Source organism: Mustela nigripes, chromosome 3 (assembly GCF_022355385.1).
Source record: "Mustela nigripes isolate SB6536 chromosome 3, MUSNIG.SB6536, whole genome shotgun sequence".
Lineage (NCBI taxonomy): Eukaryota > Metazoa > Chordata > Mammalia > Carnivora > Mustelidae > Mustela > Mustela nigripes.
Genome location: NC_081559.1, coordinates 28,185,749 through 28,202,941, shown reverse-complemented (window position 1 = coordinate 28,202,941; position 17,193 = coordinate 28,185,749). Strand labels below are relative to the sequence as shown.

At 54.6% G+C, this 17,193-nt stretch overlaps 2 protein-coding genes across 5 annotated transcripts in view; one reads left to right on the top strand and one right to left on the bottom strand.

The window, feature by feature from the left end:
- The window catches only part of ZNF142 (zinc finger protein 142), an 18,197-nt gene extending 1,366 nt beyond the window's left edge, over positions 1 to 16,831 (top strand). For 3 of the 4 annotated variants that reach the window (XM_059393476.1, XM_059393477.1, XM_059393478.1), the window contains 8 exons: positions 1,224 to 1,545; positions 4,417 to 5,016; positions 5,685 to 5,849; positions 6,775 to 7,599; positions 9,378 to 9,555; positions 10,341 to 13,233; positions 13,787 to 13,892; positions 14,819 to 16,831. In XM_059393476.1, coding sequence (XP_059249459.1) covers positions 1,266 to 1,545; positions 4,417 to 5,016; positions 5,685 to 5,849; positions 6,775 to 7,599; positions 9,378 to 9,555; positions 10,341 to 13,233; positions 13,787 to 13,892; positions 14,819 to 15,288 — 5,517 coding nt within the window. In that variant the 5' untranslated portion in view covers positions 1,224 to 1,265 and the 3' untranslated portion in view covers positions 15,289 to 16,831. Of the gene's footprint in view, positions 1 to 1,223; positions 1,546 to 4,416; positions 5,017 to 5,684; positions 5,850 to 6,774; positions 7,600 to 9,377; positions 9,556 to 10,340; positions 13,234 to 13,786; positions 13,893 to 14,818 lie in introns of those variants that run through there. The other variant, XM_059393479.1, reaches the window with a different exon arrangement.
- The window catches only part of PLCD4 (phospholipase C delta 4), a 22,672-nt gene continuing 21,893 nt past the window's right edge, over positions 16,415 to 17,193 (bottom strand). The window contains exon 16 of the mRNA XM_059393480.1: positions 16,415 to 17,113. Coding sequence (XP_059249463.1) covers positions 17,007 to 17,113 — 107 coding nt within the window. The 3' untranslated portion in view covers positions 16,415 to 17,006. The remainder of the gene's footprint in view (positions 17,114 to 17,193) is intronic.

The following is a 17,193-nucleotide window of genomic DNA, read 5'->3' as shown; positions in this document are numbered from 1 at the left end:
ATATTTTATTTATTTATTTGACAGAGAGAGATCACAAGCAGGCAGAGAGGCAGGCAGAGAGAGAGGAGGAAGCAGGCTCCCTGCTGAGCAGAGAGCCCAATGCGGGACTCGATCCCAGGACCCCGAGATCATGACCTGAGCCGAAGGCAGCGGCTTAACCCACTGAGCCACCCAGGTGCCCCTGGATATGCAGTTTAGTTGCCGTTCATTTCTTGGTTGTGTTCTAGTGTTTTCAATATGAGGCCGTAGTTAATGAGTTTGATATTTCTCCAGGTGGGTTCCTTCATACCTAAAGAGGCACTGGTTTGTTATCCTTGTAGAAATCTAACTCTCCTCTGATGGATCTCCGTGTCTACAGTTCTTCACTAGAATCTCATCTGTCTGACTTGCATAGATTGTTGTGGTTTGTGTTCATTGAAGTGATAATGTCAGTCAATTGTACTCAGAAAGCTCCACGTCTAGGGAGGGAGACTGATAGGTTGCAATGCTGCAGTGTGACCGTTTCTGACAGAGCTAGGTACAAGGTGCCAGTGGGACCCCAGAGAGAGTAACTTCTATGAACGGCATCAAGAAGCCTTCATAGCCAAAGTGACATTGTGCAGATTCTTAAAGGACAGGCGTTGGTTAGCCAGATGAGAGAGATGGAGAAAGGGAAAAGGCCCATCACATGGAAAGGGAAAGGCATCTGTGAGGGTATGGGAGCAAAAGAGGATGTGGTGAGCTTGGGAAGTGGCAGCTCTTTGATATGGCTGGGTCAGAGGTCTGTTAAGGGGCGAGGTGGAAGATGAGTCTGGAGAGGTCAGCCAGGCCAGATCCTGAAGGAAGGGCCTTACACCCATAGTAAGGAATAGTGAGATCATAGTATGTTAAGAGGGGAAGGGACCTCTGGGATCCCTTGGCCCCAGTTTTGTTGCACATAAGAAAACTGAGGCCCAGATTGCTTAATGATTTCACCAAGGTCACTTAGCTCCAAGAGATATAACCTTTACTTTCTAATATATTGGCCAAAACTTGTTGGCTCTCTCCTAATGGTGATTCCTAGTAGCATCTGTCTAGTTTTTGTTCTGAACATTGTTGTAAAAAGAAAACTTCTAGGTTAGCTAGGTGTGGCATGTTACCATCAAAGGAAATGCCTAAGTGGGCAGACACTGGGCCATGCCCCGGCACCAACAGGGAAGAAGGTGAGATTTCTAACTCTGATTTGTTTGGATTCTCTTCCATAGGCTTAACAGCACATAAGGAGACCACAGAACACGTCTGTGGTGATGACAGACCCCGTGTTGGACTCACAGCCAACCAACAACACTGGGGAGATGGATGGACTATGCCCGGAGCTATTGCTGATCCCCCCATCTCTCTCTAACCGTGGAATCCTGGAGCCCGTCCAGAGTCCCTGCCCTGCTGGGAACCCCACACCTTTGCCTGGTGACCCAGGCTGCCTGCTGGTAGAGGCCACAGCAACTGAAGAGGACACAGGGAACATGGAGATCATCGTGGAAGCAGTGGCTGGAAACCTGTCCCCAGGTGCTCCTGGAGAGACCCCAGGTACCCACTCTATTGCTAGCAGGCCACTGGGACAATCAGCCCTGAGGTTTTGTCTGTGCTATTTTTGACCCTTCTATATAAATATGATGAGAACACAAGGTAGCATCTTATTTTTATTCTTAGAGATGTTGTCATTTAATTTGCAGTTGGTGAATGTTGATTGAAGCCTGGCAAGGTGGTTCACAAGCTCGTACCAAGCTCTTGGCAGAGTCTGTTCCTGCAAGGACTTCATGTCTGCTAGGCAGGGATCCAGAAGGGAAGACCTTTCTGACACCTCCACCCAATCCTTATTCCTATAGCATACCGACCCTCCCACTCAGGAACTGCAGCCAGGGATTAGGCAAAAGGCCCAGTGTCTCTACCACCCTGGGCTTGGCAGGGCTTCCCAGAAGTAATCTGGTATTTCCTTGCCCTAGTTTCTTGTGTGTAACATATGTAACTCATCCAAGGCGTGTTGTCAGGAATGGGACTTGAGCATTTATGTTTATGCTAGAAAAATGATTCTCCCCTTTATTCTTCCCATAGCTACAACTTCTTATTTTTAGGTAACTTTCCCGTTTGTTAACTGTCATCCTCCGGCTACAGTTGTCACAACTTCCCTTGGCAGTGTGGTATGGTGACAGCAAATCCTGGAAAAGATTAGCTAATTTGATCATAGAGTGTTTCTCAGCTTCTATGTGGGGAAGCAAATAATAAAGAAAGAACAAAAATGGGAAAAAATTTGCAATATATAAGGGAGAATTAAACTCTATTTTTTGGTAAATATTATTTATTTATCAGAGAGAGAGAGCAAGAGCAGAGCAGGAGGGTGGGGCAGAGAGAGAAGCGGGAGCCTGATGTGGGGCTCCATCCCAAGACATCCAAGACCCCTGAGGCAGGGCTTCATCCCAAGATCATGACCTGAGCTAACTCAGGCACCCCGGATTAATCTCTTTAAAATTTAAAGAGCTCCATAATAAGAAAAAGGGTGTTTTGATTTTTTTGAGAGGGCAGAAAAAACCTACAAGCAGTTTAGTAAAGAAGAATAAAAGAGGTCAATAACCATAAGAATGTTTAATCTCATTAACACAAATAAATTGCACTTAAAAATAATTATGAGGGGTGCTTGGCTGGCTCAGTTGGAAGAGCCTGTGACTCTTGATGTTAGGGTTGTGAGTTCAAGCCTCATGATGGATGTAGAGATTACTACATTACATTATGCCATTGTTGTTTCTCAGTTTTGGCAAAAATTAAACATGTTTTATAATATCTATTGTTGGTGGGAAAACAGATACTGTCTTACAGCTTACAGAGAGTATAAATTTAGTATAACCTTTTGAAGGTCAATTTATCTACATAACAAATTTGAAAATACGCATACTCTGACCCAGAAATTCCATTTCCAGGGCTCCGTCCTCTAGAAAGACTCACACACATGCACAAGAATACAGAGATGAGGATGTCTAGAGCAGCTTTACTTACAAGGGTTCCAAATGACCCAAATGTCTATTAGTAAAGGCAAGCCCTCGTTTTGACGTGTTTTTGACATTTTGACAGAGGTACTATGAATTGGACAAAAAAATATATTAGATCTAAAGGTAATCATAGAAAAAAGTATCTGATCTATAGCAAGTGGTGGCGGTGGAGTGGGGGGCAGCAAATTGCAGAGAAATGACTCCTAAAGGCCTAAAACAATATAGACCAAACTGTGTGTGTAAGGGTGGGGTTGGTTATTCTTTCTGGAGGTACATCCGTGTCATTTGAATTGTTGCACTGAATTTTTTTTTTAAAAAAAGAAAACTAGGGTGCCTGGGTGGTTCAATGAGTTAAGCGACTGAGGCTCAGGTCATGATCTCAGGATCCTGGGATGGAGTCCCTCAACAGGCTCTCTGTTTGGCAGGGAGCCTGCTTCCCCATCTCTCTCTGCCTGCCTCTCTGCCTACTTTTAAAGCTTTTTCTTTTTTAGATTTTATTTATTTATTTGACAGAGATGACAAGTAGGCAGAGAGGCAGGCAGAGAGAGAGAGGAGGAAGCAGACTCCCTGCTGAGCAGAGAGCCCTATGTGGGGCTTAATCCAAGGACCCTGAGATCACGACCCAAGCCGAAGGCAGAGACCCAACCCACTGAGCCACCCAGGCGCCCCTCTCTGTCTACTTTTGATCTCTCTCTCTCTCTCTCTGTGTCAAATAAATAAATAAAATCTTAAAAAAAAAAAAAAAAAGGAAAGAAAACCAGCAGAATAGAAATGGCACAAACCTGGGCTGGAGTCAAGGCTCCGCCATGAGCAAACACAATGTCCTTAACCTCCCAGGACTCTGGGTCCTTCTTCTCGAAGGGCAGCTAGAGGACCCAGTGAGTGTTTCCTAAGCCTTTCTTTATCAAGGTCCTGCCCATTGCTAAAGAAATGCCAGTGATTACTCGTATGATTTCGGTCTTTTGAAAACAGATGTTCTTCATTTTATGAATTACTGTGCTGTTGGGGGGGGAAAAAAATCTCTTTCCAGAAAGTAAAAAGTAATACTTTGTCATTCAAAGCTGTAGATATTATCCTCAGAATGTCATTTTCTTCTTTTGCAAGTTTTCATTTGGGCAAAACATATTGCCTTTCCTTAATGCATTCCAGAATTGGTTAACGCTTGTTGTATTCATTTAGCAAATGTTTATTAAATACCCATTTTATATTGGCATATTGTGCTACATACTGGGAACCCAGGTCACATGCAAATAGACTGTCCCTGACCTTATGGGGCTTACCATCCCCGTATAAGTCTTAACGTCTATCTGCATCCCACGAATATTAAAAGATTCACCTACGTTTTCTACTGGAAGCTAACGCCTAGGAGTCTTGTTCCATCTGATGCCGTGCTTCTCTTTCGGTCCTCTGCCTGCAGGTGTCCTGGTAAAGGTGGTGGAGGTGTACTTCTGTGAGCGCTGTGAGCAGAGCTTTGCAGAGCCCACTCTGCTGGCCCTGCACCAGTGTGCTGAGCCCCTCATACAACCTCTGCCGAGCCTCTCTGGCCCCCCATGCTCCGTAGAGCTCACCCCCAGCAACCTCCCTCTCTCTGGCCCTGTGCAGGGGCAGGGCCTGCCAGATAGCCCCCTGCCGTGCCCCGTGTGTAGACAGGAGTTTGCCCAGCCCCAGGCCCTGAAGAGCCACTTCAAGAGTCACCGGGGCCCTCCCGCCACCTTCCCCTGCCCGGAGTCCGGCTGTGCGTTCTCTGCGGAAGATCGCAAGGCCCTGCAGCTCCACCTGAGGCAGGCCCATGCCGCGGTCCCCGTGCCGTGCTCTTTCCGGGGCTGCCCCCTGCTCTTCGGGAGCCGGCAGGCCATGGAGCTGCACCGACAGGCCCATTACCCTTTCCACTGCAACCATTGCAGCTTTATGGGTTCCAACGTCAAACTCTTCCGGCAGCATCAGCGGAGCCACGGGCCTGGGCCGCAGGGAGAACTGTCTGCCCGGCAGGGTCCTCCGGCCCAGGAGCTGCTGCCAGGTATGAGACCAGGTCTTTTTTCTTTTTTTTTTTTTTTTTGGTCTCAAAAAGAGGTCATGGGGTGAATATAGGAGGAGGAAGAGATGGGCTGGGAGAGAACAGGATTCTGCTGCAAGAGCTAGGCTTGCTAAGACCAGTCAGTGTCGTGTTCCCAAAGAGAAGGCCCCTCGTTCCTGGGAAATAGCCTTACATCTTTGCCTTATTGAAGCAACCGCCTCTGTGGAGGGGTAGAGTGATGGATTGGGCAGGACAGGGTATGACCCTGAATTGCTGAGTTCAGCTTCTCAGTAGACAGGTTTAGAGGACTGGCTGTGTTCACCTGCACTGAGCCGCCAGCCATTGACCTGGGAACCCCGGCCAGGGAAGTGCAGTCTCCCCAGTCTGTACCTCCCAGCCCCTACACCCACTGCAGTGATCTCAAAGTCCTTTCCTTCAAGGGGTGTGAGGATGGCGTCATCTGAAGTTTGATTTGCTTTAGGTTGGAGTGTTAATGATAGCTTAGCTTCTCCTGTCTTGAGTGGTAATAAACGGATAGATGTAGAATCCAAGCGCAAGATTCTCTTATACTAAATGGGGAGGGGGTGGTCCTGCCAGCCCAGAAGAAGAGCAGGATAAGCAGTCATTGCTGTCATTGGCTCCCATAGACATCAAGTTTTATGTGTCTCCAGCTCCCAAACTGTCCCCTAGAGGGGGAGAGCCATCAGAACAAGCAGAGGCGCCCTTGCCCAGGGAGCAGTCAGCGGATGAAGGGGACGCGGAGGAAGAAGAGAGTGGCGCTCTGAAGGACACCCAGAAAGGCCTGGAGAAAGGCCAGGGAGCTCAGCAGTTAGAAGGTAATGACATGGTTAGGCATGAACCTCTTGGTGGTGGGGAGGAATGGATTGTGGAGAGTCTGACATTGAGGCTCTCTGGGGTTTGGTTTTCTGGGTGTTGGTTCATGGCCTCTGGTTCTTACCCTCCCACTTTGACCTGTGTAATGGGAAAATGATAAATGGAAACTGATAAACTATAGAAACACAGAGTAGGGGTTGCTCTCCTAGGCTGGTCTTCCTCAGGCAGAGGCTCTTTTGCAGGGAAAGAGACAGTGATATTGATTATATAAAGATGCCGGAGGTTACTGGTCAGCAGCCTATTTTGTCTGGCATTGGGCCCACAAAGATTTTTATTTCTGAATCTTTGCTTCCCAGCTTTCCAACTCTGTAGAGCCATGTTTGCAACCCATCCTTCCCCCACAGAGCACGTTTCCTGTCAAGTGACTAGAAAAGATCTGATTGTGTGTATGACCAGTTCTTTCTGATCTCGAACTCAGTGAACCAGTGTTGAGACGCAGGAGTACTTGACCTTCTTCTCTTCCCTTTTACATACTCTGCGGGTTTCTTGGCCTTCCAACCAACCCTGCCAATCCCACTGCCTACCCTCACAAACAAGGGCAGGAAGAGTGAGTATGCTTCTTCCAGATTGTTCTCTTGAGCAGCTCTAGACAAAGGCTTGGGAATAGTGGGGAGCTGGGGTTAGCACTTCAGATAGGCCCACAATCAGGTCAAAAAAATCCTGGTGATTTGGCTTTCTTCAGTACTTGAACTTCTCGCCCCCTTTGTGAGCCTGCCCTGCTGGAGATGTCGTTGTTAGGTTCCCCACAGAGAGAGATGAAAGGCCTCCTAACGTCATGTCCAGACAAATGGTGGTTCTCCCGTGAGCTGGCCAGCCCCCGGCTTCTCAGAGAATCTCGCCATCAACCCTCTCTCTTTCCCTCTCCAGGGGACGTGCCTCCTGGCACCGAGTCCCTCTTCAAGACCCACATGTGTCCGGAGTGTAAGCGCTGCTTCAAGAAGCGAACACACCTGGTGGAGCACCTGCACCTGCACTTCCCCGACCCCAGCCTGCAGTGCCCCAACTGCCAGAAGTTCTTCACCAGCAAGAGCAAGCTGAAGACGCACCTGCTGCGGGAGCTGGGCCAGAAGGCCCACCGCTGCCCGCTGTGCCACTACAGCGCCGTGGAGAGGAATGCGTTGAACCGCCACATGGCCAGCATGCACGAGGACATTTCCAACTTCTACTCGGACACCTACGCCTGCCCTGTGTGCCGGGAGGAGTTCCGCCTCAGTCAGGCCCTGAAGGAGCACCTCAAGAGCCACACGGCGGCAGCCGCCACAGGGCCGCTGCCCCTGCACTGCTTTCAGGAGGGCTGCGGCTACATGGCCCCCGACCGCAAGGCCTTTGTCAAGCACCTGAAGGAGAGCCACGGCGCGCGGGCTGTCGAGTGCCGCCATCACTCGTGCCCCCTGCTCTTCGCCAGCGCCGAGGCCATGGAGGCACATCGCAAGAGCCACTATGCCTTCCACTGCCCGCACTGCGACTTCGCCTGCTCCAACAAGCACGCATTCCGCAAACACAAGAAGCAGGGCCACGCGGGCAGTGAGGAGCTGCGCTGCACCTTCTGCCCCTTTGCCACCTTCAACCCCGTGGCCTACCAGGACCACGTGGGCAAGATGCACGCCCATGAGAAGATCCACCAGTGCCCCGAGTGCGCCTTCGCCACTGCCCACAAGAGGGTGCTCATTCGCCACATGCTGCTGCACACAGGTGAGCCCCGCCTGCAGTCACATGGCCATCGCTGGGCGTGTGTGCTGGATACGAGGCCCACAAGGGGCTCTGCGTCCGTCATTCCTAGAACCAGATCTACCATTTGTAGTTTACAAAGGAACCTTAAGCTGAGGGTCCTGCAGCTAGTGAAATGGTTATGGTAGGATGGGAGTCCAGGTGGTCTGAGCCGAAGGCCATGGAGAGATACCTTCCTTTGTGATTCAGGTTTGGAGATGAGGGGCAAGTGGCCCAAGCCATGCATACCTGAGAGAGCCTTGGGAGCTGACTCAGACTCTTAATTGGTTGCCAGCATTATACTGATGCTATGAGTGACAACCAGATTAAGCTTCCTGCTGTGGCACCGGCTGACTTGCGATCTCTAGGCAAGCATCAGTGGGTTGACAAGACATTTAAAAAAAAAATCTCTTCGAAGATTCTAGTTTAGGAGGATAGCTCTTAGGCAGCTTGGGACAAAGCCTTTGTTTCCAGCGAACAGTTCATTTCTGTGCATGCCTTAGTCACCAAAGGTCATTTTTCTAAGGCCCTTCATAAAATTTCCCATCTCTACAATACTCTATAGTTTGCCGAGTTCTTTTTACATTATCTCATTTAACGCATAAAGACAATCTTACAAGGAAGGCAGGTGAAGGAGAGGAACTGAACATTTAAATGCCCTGTTGCGGGATCATACTGCTAATGTTAAAATTGGAGCCAGAGTACCATTTTGCTTGCCTTTCACCATAGGGAAACGGGCTGAGTGGGCAGGCAGGGATCATAGGGAAGGGTCCTGAAGGAACATGCCCCCAGCCTCTTAGCACCAGCTCTTACCCAATCCCACAGACAGCTCTTCCTTGAGTCCTTGCGGGGCACCGCTGAGGACTTTGGGATGTCTTACTTAATCTTCTCACCAGCCTTGAGCAATCAGTATTTTTGTTGCCCCCTCTTTAAAGACAAGGAAAAACAGTCTCAGAGGGGTTATATGGCTTGTCCAAGACCACGTAGTAGTAGTCGGCTGGGATCTAAACCACCACTTCATAGCTCTGTAGTTTCCCCGTGCCCCGGCTTCTTTCTTTGTAAAATGGGGCAGTCCTAGGACCAGCTTCATAGGGCTGCCGGGAAGAGTCAGTAAGAGCAGACGGGCTTTTTTAAAGATTTTGTTTATGTATTTGACAGAACAAGAGAGCAGAAGCAGGGGGAGCAGCAGGCAGAGGGGAAGGAGAAGCAGTCTCTTTGCTGAACAGAAAGCCCAACATGGGGCTAGATCTCAGGACCCTGGGATGGTGACTTGAGCCAGAGGCAGATGTTTAAACAACTGAGCCACCCAGGCGCCCCAAGAGGGGGCATTTCTATAATGCACGTTCTGTCCGTGTTAGCTCTTAATATCTTTATTAGTGGGTTGGACTCCAGAGTCCAAATTCTTAACCACTACGTCACATGGCCTAGTTTTTTTCTCCTCTTCTGCAAAACTGGAGGGAATTAGGGTAAATGGAGCAGTTGGCCATTAGAGCTAACAAGCTCTATAGCAACCAGGTAGACTTGCAGACTGGTCGTGGAAAGTATGGTCTTCACTTTCTCCCTGGCTTCCTCCACGTCGGAGCTGGGGAGAGGGCCAGAAATAGTGCTGACTGTTTGGAGCTACATGTCAGGCAGTGCGGGAGGCTTTCGCTTATGCTCAGCATCAGGGCAAGCTTGCAGGTGGGGGGACGGTCTGTGCACTCCCTTGATCCACATCTGACCTGTTTCCTCCCCTTCCATCCCTACTCCCACCCATACCCAAGGTGAGAAACCTCATAAGTGTGAACTCTGTGATTTCACGTGCCGAGACGTGAGCTACCTGTCCAAGCACATGCTGACCCACTCCAACACCAAGGATTACATGTGCACTGAGTGTGGCTACGTCACCAAGTGGAAGCATTACCTCAGTGTGCACATGCGGAAACACGCGGGGGACCTCAGGTATGAGTGTGTGCACCCCCCCACCCTCGCCCTCACCCAGGAAGCTGACACTAAGTTAGCCTCCTCTTGAACTCACCGTGCTCTCCTGACCCTAGAATGACTCCTCCCCGTGCCCCTCTCTGCTCCCCTGTCTCTGCTCCATTGCCGGTAGCTAGCTTCTGTGCCTGTGGCCCCCTCTGCACGGGGAGAACTCTCTGGGCTCAGGGAAGGGAGCACAGACCCAGAGTCCAGGCCCAGATGTGATGGTGTCCCTTGAGCTCTCACAGAGTTCATGCCTAGGAAAGTTGGGAGACAACACTTGGGACCCCCCCATCCTAGCCACATTCCCCATCCAGGCAAAGTTCCCCACTGCGCTGCTGTGGCTCTGCTGGCTAGGGGGTCTCTGCTGAGCTTTTAGGCCTCTGGGGGAGAATGGGATCTAGGCACAGACACCAACCCCGTGAGGCCGTAGCCCCGCAGTTCCTTTGGAGTCCACAGCAGGTGGCTGATCCATGCTGTCTTCCCTGTGAGAGCAACATAGAGCAGGGGTCGGAACAAAAGCACTGAAGGTGGGCTCTCTGCCCTTCGCTTCTTCATAACCCGAGGCAGGTCATTAACCTCTGTGCTTGAGTCTCCTCCCTTGGAAGCAGACGCCCAGTCTCTGGGGTAATGGTAGAGAATGAGGTAGATGACACAAGTCCTGCCCTGAGTGTAGAGCCTTGTCCACAGGAAGCATTACCTTGTCCCAGGAAGTATTCATGGGTTCTGGGAGACTGAGCCTGGCCACTTTGCCTTCCCCCAACCAGATACCAGTGCAACCAGTGCTCTTACCGCTGCCACCGGGCCGATCAGCTGAGCAGCCACAAGCTGCGCCACCAGGGCAAGTCCCTGATGTGCGAGGTGTGTGCCTTTGCATGCAAGCGGAAGTACGAGCTGCAGAAGCACATGGCCTCCCAGCACCACCCAGGCCCGCCAGCCCCACTCTACCCCTGCCGCTACTGCAGCTACCAGAGCCGCCACAAGCAGGCGCTGCTGAGCCACGAGAATTGCAAGCACACCCGTCTGCGCGAGTTCCGCTGCCCACTCTGTGACTACCGGACCTTCAGCAACACCACCCTCTTCTTCCACAAGCGCAAGGTCCACGGCTACGTGCCTGGCGACCAGGTATGGCAGCTCCGCTATGCTGGCCAGGAACCCGAGGGGGCTGGGCTGGGCCCAATGCCCCCACTGGACTCCGAGCCCCCCAGCCAGCCGCCCGCCTCACCTGAGGGGCCAGACCCGGACCCTGCGCTGGCAGTGGAGCCCCACTCAGACCCGGCCCCGCCAGAGACCAGCGAGGAGGAGAGCACCGGGAGACAGGATGGCAGTGAGGTTCCACAGGGGGACGACCTGGCTGGCAGCCCCAGTCTGGCGGAGGTCGATGAGGGAGGGTGCACGCTGCACCTAGAGGCCTTGGGTGTAGAGCTGGAGCCCGTGGCTGAGCCACCCCTGGAGGAGATCACCGAAACTACCCCGGTGGCCTTTAGGCCCCTGGATCCCGCAGGGCCCCTGAGACTCGAAGGGTCAGATGGAACTTTGACTGAGCTATCTGCCTTTGAAGCTGCTGGGACTTCAGATTTGGGTGCTGAAGAAGAGCCTGTTCCGGAAAAGCCAGTCCCAGAGGCCCCCCAAAACCTCCCTTCCTCAGAGGAGCCCCCTGACAGCTGGGCGGGAGCCTTGAAGGCCACTCTGCCCGCTGAGAGCACTCCGCTCCCCCAGTTCCCCGAGTCGGAGTCCCTGCTCAAGGCCCTGCGGAGGCAGGACAAAGAGCAGGCCGAGGCTCTGGTCCTGGAGGGGCGGGTTCAGATGGTAGTCATCCAGGGAGAGGGGCGCGCCTTCCGCTGCCCACACTGCCCGTTCATTACCCGCCGGGAGAAGGCTCTGAGCGTGCACTGCAGGACCGGGTGCCAGGGCCGCCGAGGGCCCCTGCTGTGCCCCGAGTGTGGAGCCAGCTTCAAGCAACAGCGTGGCCTCAGCACCCACCTGCTGAAGAAGTGTCCCGCTCTGCTCAGGAAGAACAAGTCTTTGCCTGGACCGGGCTCCCCACTGCCCCCAGGTACCCAGGTCTCCGAGGACACAGAAGGTGCGAAGTCCCCCCCTGCCCCGCTAGAAGGAGAGCCAGCGCTCCCCAAAGAGGCTGCTGCTGCACTTCCCGGGGAGCCAGAAGAAATAGAGGAGCCCCCTGGACTGCGCTCCATGTCCGGGGATGCCTTACCCGCAGAGACCCCTGAGAAGTTCCACTTCGAGCAGGGCAAGTTTCACTGCCACTCATGCCCCTTCCTGTGCTCTCGGCTCTCCTCCATCACCTCTCATGTGGCTGAAGGCTGCCGGGGGGGCCGCGGCGGGGGAGGAAAGCGAGGGGCCTCTCTTCTGAGCCGTGGGGACTCTGTCTCCCCCAGCAGTGGGAGTGCAGAGGGCAGCCCCAGGACTGGGGACACGGCACTGGCTCCAAAGCAGAAGGGGGCCCGCTTCTCCTGCCCGACATGCCCCTTCAGCTGCCGCCAGGAGCGGGCCCTGAGGACGCACCAGAACCGGGGCTGCCCCCTCGGAGAGTCTGGAGAGCTGCACTGCAGCCTCTGCTCCTTTACCGCTGCCGCTGCTGCCACACTCAGGCTCCACCAGAAGCGGAGGCACCCCACCACCGCCCCCCCGGCCCGCGGGCCCCGGCCCCCACTCCAGTGCGGGGACTGTGGCTTCACCTGCAAGCAGAGCCGCTGCCTACAGCAGCACCGGCGGCTCAAGCACGAGGGAGTGAAGCCCCACCAGTGCCCCTTCTGTGACTTCTCTACCACTAGGCGGTACCGGCTGGAGGCCCACCAGTCCCGCCACACAGGAGTTGGCCGCATCCCCTGTAGCTCCTGCCCACAGACATTCGGTACCAACTCAAAACTGCGCCTGCACCGGCTGCGGGTCCACGATAAGACGCCCACCCACTTCTGCCCGCTGTGTGATTATAGCGGCTACCTGCGACATGACATCACGCGACACGTCAATAGCTGCCACCAGGGCACCCCCGCCTTTGCCTGCCCCCAGTGCGAGGCGCAGTTCAGCTCAGAGACAGCGCTCAAGCAGCATGCACTGCGCCGGCACCCTGAGCCGCCCCCCACCACGCCAGGCTCCCCTGCCACCGAGGGCCCCCTGCGCTGCTCCCGCTGTGGGCTGCTTTGCGCCAGCCCGGCCAGCCTGCGGGGCCACACCCGCAAGCAGCACCCGCGACTGGAGTGTGGGGCCTGCCAGGAGGCCTTCCCCAGCCGGCCAGCCCTGGACGAGCACCGGCGGCAGCAGCACTTCAGCCACCGCTGCCAGCTCTGTGACTTCGCAGCCCGGGAGCGCGCTGGCCTGGTTAGGCACTACCTGGAGCAGCACGAGGAGGAGGAGGAGGAGGCAGTGGTGGCAGGTGCAGAGACCCCGGAGGGCGGCGCAGGGGCCAGCCAGCCCCCCTTGCGCTGCCCCTTCTGTGACTTCGCGTGCCGCCACCAACTGGTGCTGGACCACCATGTGAAGGGGCACGGCGGCACCCGGCTGTACAAGTGCACCGACTGTGCTTACAGCACCAAGAACCGCCAGAAGATCACCTGGCACAGCCGCATCCACACGGGAGAGAAGCCCTACCGCTGCCACCTCTGTCCCTATGCCTGTGCCGACCCCTCCCGCCTCAAGGTGAGGCTGGTGGGGGGAAGCCACAGGGGTGGAGGGCGGGGAGGGGTCGTGTTGGGAGAGGAAGGTGGACGGGCTGGGTGGGAGGGGTGCGGGGAAGCTCCCTGGGTCCTCTGGTCCCTACTCCTGGTTATCAGTTCTGGGATCTCTGTCAAGCCCCCTAGCAGCCCCCCATTGAAAGAGGTGCCGATACTTCATAGCACAGTTGCAAAGAGGAGATGCCCTTATGCAAGCATGGCCTGTGACGAAGGCTTTTATTGAGCGCTATTGCATGCTCGCCGTAATTTTAATCCTTGCCACACAGGAGGTGGAATTAGTGCTGCTGTTTCTCACTTCACAGATTAATAGACTGGGAGTTTGGGCACAGGTAGTAAGTGGCAGAGCTGAGAAGCGGCAGACTGAGAGGTCGGCCCAGCAGGTTAGGTGTCAGCAGAGTGGCTGGACCGGGGAGCCCGCTTGATGGAGGGAGCACAGCTGGGGTGGGAGCAGCTCCACCAAGGACCAAGTGTGCACATTTTCTAGGCATACTCTGCTCTTCGCCCCCCCCCCCCCACAGTACCACATGCGGATCCATAGGGAGGAACGGAAGTATCTGTGCCCCGACTGTGGCTACAAGTGCAAGTGGGTCAACCAGCTCAAGTACCACATGACCAAGCACACAGGTGAGTCTGTGTGGTTTCCATGGGCCCATGGGTTCCCCCCCCCATTCCTGGCACGCCCAGCCTTCCTCAGGTGGTGGATGTCCTTACTCAGATTCGGGGTGCATATTGAGGGGTGGGGGAGAGGTTGATGGGCCAGCATAGCTTCCCAAACCACTGAAGACCTGGGAGAATCAGAAGAGAGGTGAGCCTGAGGGCCTGGGTATACTCTGTAAAAGCTTCTCTGCTGACCACAGCTTTAGGGCAGCCCCCCACCCACCCACTGAGAGCCCCACAACATAAATGTGTGGCTGACAGAAGTCTGCTTAGTTACTGCAGACACAGTGGAGCTACTAGGAGTAATGGCAACATGAAAAGTTTGCCTGTTTTAGCTGCTTTGTTCCTCTTTGGTACGGAGTCCGGGAACTACAGGTGCTCCACGAGCGGCTAAACGGCGGTGTGTCTGTATTTTGCATAGAATCCCCTCGCGTCTGGGCAATAACCAGATGCATTTCAGGGTGCTCTGTACCTACGGACGCCGCTCTCTCACCTCTAATCCTTTCCCCTTAAGAATTTTCCTTTCTGAGTTGAACACGGAGTTCTCTTTAAATGGATCCCCAAACTCCACGGGTACCCCATGATCATAAGGGGTTGGAGTTCCCCAACCGGAAACCCCATGGTATCTGAGTGAGTGGTCATCGCCGTCAGGTGTCTACTCAGGAGTCCAGTTAGTTATCAGCATGCATTGGGCACTCACTGTGCAAAAGGGGCTGTGTTGGGAGGAGGGCAGAGAAATGCCAGATGGAGCCAGAACATTCCACAGATGGCAGTCATGAGTCAGTGTGCGGCTTGTGTCTTGTCCCGGGATCCCAGTGACTCCTGGGCCCGCTCCACGTGGCTCCACCAGCTCTGGTAGTGACTTTGTCCGTTGGCCCTGCCCTGTCCCATAGGCTTGAAGCCATACCAGTGCCCCGAGTGCGAGTATTGTACCAACCGGGCCGACGCACTGCGCGTGCACCAGGAGACTCGGCACCGGGAGGCACGGGCCTTCATGTGCGAGCAGTGCGGCAAGGCCTTCAAGACACGCTTCCTGCTGCGCACCCACCTCCGCAAGCACAGTGAAGCCAAGCCCTACGTGTGCAACGTGTGCCACCGTGCTTTCCGCTGGGCTGCCGGCCTGCGCCATCACGCGCTCACCCACACCGACCGGCACCCCTTCTTCTGCCGCCTCTGCAGCTACAAGGCCAAGCAGAAGTTCCAGGTGGTGAAGCACGTGCGCCGGCACCACCCAGACCAGGCCGACCCGAACCAAGGAGTGGGGAAAGACCCCACCACCCCCACGGTGCACCTGCATGATGTGCAGCTGGAGGACCCCAGCCCTCCTGCTCCTGCTGCTCCCCCAACAGGACCCGAGGGCTGAGTGCCTGCCCCCCCCCCCACCATCACAGAGGGGGTGGTCCCACATGTGCAGACCTGCAGACCAGAAGCAGAGCTCGCCTGCAGCTCCAGGGCCTAAGGAAGGGCTGGCTTCGAGGTTTCGGGGGCTCAGGCTGTAGTACTGGGACGCTGATGGCCGTATAAAGGAGTGACGTGGACCACAGATTGATTTCCGGTGGAGACCCCCTATGTTTCTGACCTGTGAGTTCCCGCTTCCTTCATCGCTCCCCCAGAGCCCCCAGATCTAAGACCTTGGTTTCGCCCATTAGGTCTTCCCCTCCCTCCTTGCTCTGTCCAGTCCTGTGTTTTTCCAGCACCCTCCAGACAGATGTATATGACCGCATGTGCTGTTGCGCCTCCTGCTCTCTGAAGCATGTTAAACAGAGTGGTGACGAGCTTACCGATGCATCCATGTCCCTCACTGAGCACAGCCGGGCTGTCCTCTCGCTCTGGCCGGTTCCCTATCACACCTCTGCCTCTCCTTTGTCTCCTTCCATCTTCACCGAGGGATTCCGAAATGTTCCCGGGTCTGCCTTCTCTCTGCCCTGGAGCCTGTCTTGGCCCTTGCCCTGCTCCTTATTTCTGAGCCCCGAGGTCTACTTGCAGGCCGCGCAGTCAGCCTCCCCCTGGAAGTAGCTTTAATTCGGCCTCCGTCCTCTGCCTCCATCCTCAGCCTGGCCCATCAGCTGCACAGGAGTTAAATCACAAGACAATGGGAAAGGCGCAGGACTTGAGGGAAGGGGGCCGGTGAGACTCTGTAATCCAGAATTCCGTGAGTTCCTCACAGTGACCGGATGCTCAGTCATTGAAACTGTGACACACTGGGGAAATGACAGAGGTACTTTTAATAAGTATAGTGGGGCGGTAGGCATAAACTGGGACTGTTCCAGGCAAACTCTTGGGAGGGTATGGATCATGTAACCCTTTGTCTCCTCCTTTCGTCCTTGGAGGCCATACTTCCTCTGTACCCTTCTATGTAGCACGTGCGGTGGGGGGTGGGGCTGGACACTTATTTTTCCACTCCTTCCCTGCCCCAACGGTCTCCCCAAGTGTCTCCCAAGCTTCATGCCTCCTCTTCTTGCCCAGCAACAGACCATACTCAAGCCGAACTGGGTAGAAAAGCTCTATTATCACAGGTGGGGAGAGGGGAGAGCAGTCCAGTGGGGACTCGGGGCTGTGCGGTGTTCTCTCACAAGTCGTCGTATGGTCTTGGGGGTCTGCCATCCTCCCCCAGCCTTTGCCTGGGGAGCCTTGAGGCTCGATTTCTCTTTCCCTTGGCTCTGGGCTTTGAGGCAGTTCGGGTGGAGGGGGTAATGCCTCTTTGTGTCCCTCTGGTCCAGGCCCCACTCGGGCTGTCCAGCTGCAGCCAGCCTTTGGGCCAGGGCCGATGAGAGAGATTAGTCCTAGATCTGGGCAGGGGATTGAACCTATGGCAAGAGGAAAGAAGGAAGTCCAGTAGAGAGTATGTGAAGGAAGGGGACAGAAAGGATACCACAGACGTGGAGAAACGAAGAAAGGGAAGAGAGTGAAAAATCAGGCCCCAGGTGTGCTTGTTAGGAAGAGTGAGGTAATTTTTGTGCTTAGGAATGCACAGTCCAAAACAATGGTTTTCACCACCTCTCTTTGCTTTCGGGAGAGTCCTTCCAGGTTTTTCTTACTACCTCAAGCCAGTGCACCCACCCTTCCCAAGAAGGGCCCACCTTAGGATTCATCCCCCTCCGGCCCTTCCCGGATGCTGATATGCACGAAGATGGAAGCCGGGTGGAGGCTGATGCCATCCTTGGAGAGCAGGTGTACATGGCGGTAGCCTGCAGAGTGGGGAGGAGGGTGTTAAAAGGCGGCTGGGGCCAGGGTGGCGGCAGTGGTGGGGGGATGGGAGGACCGGCCC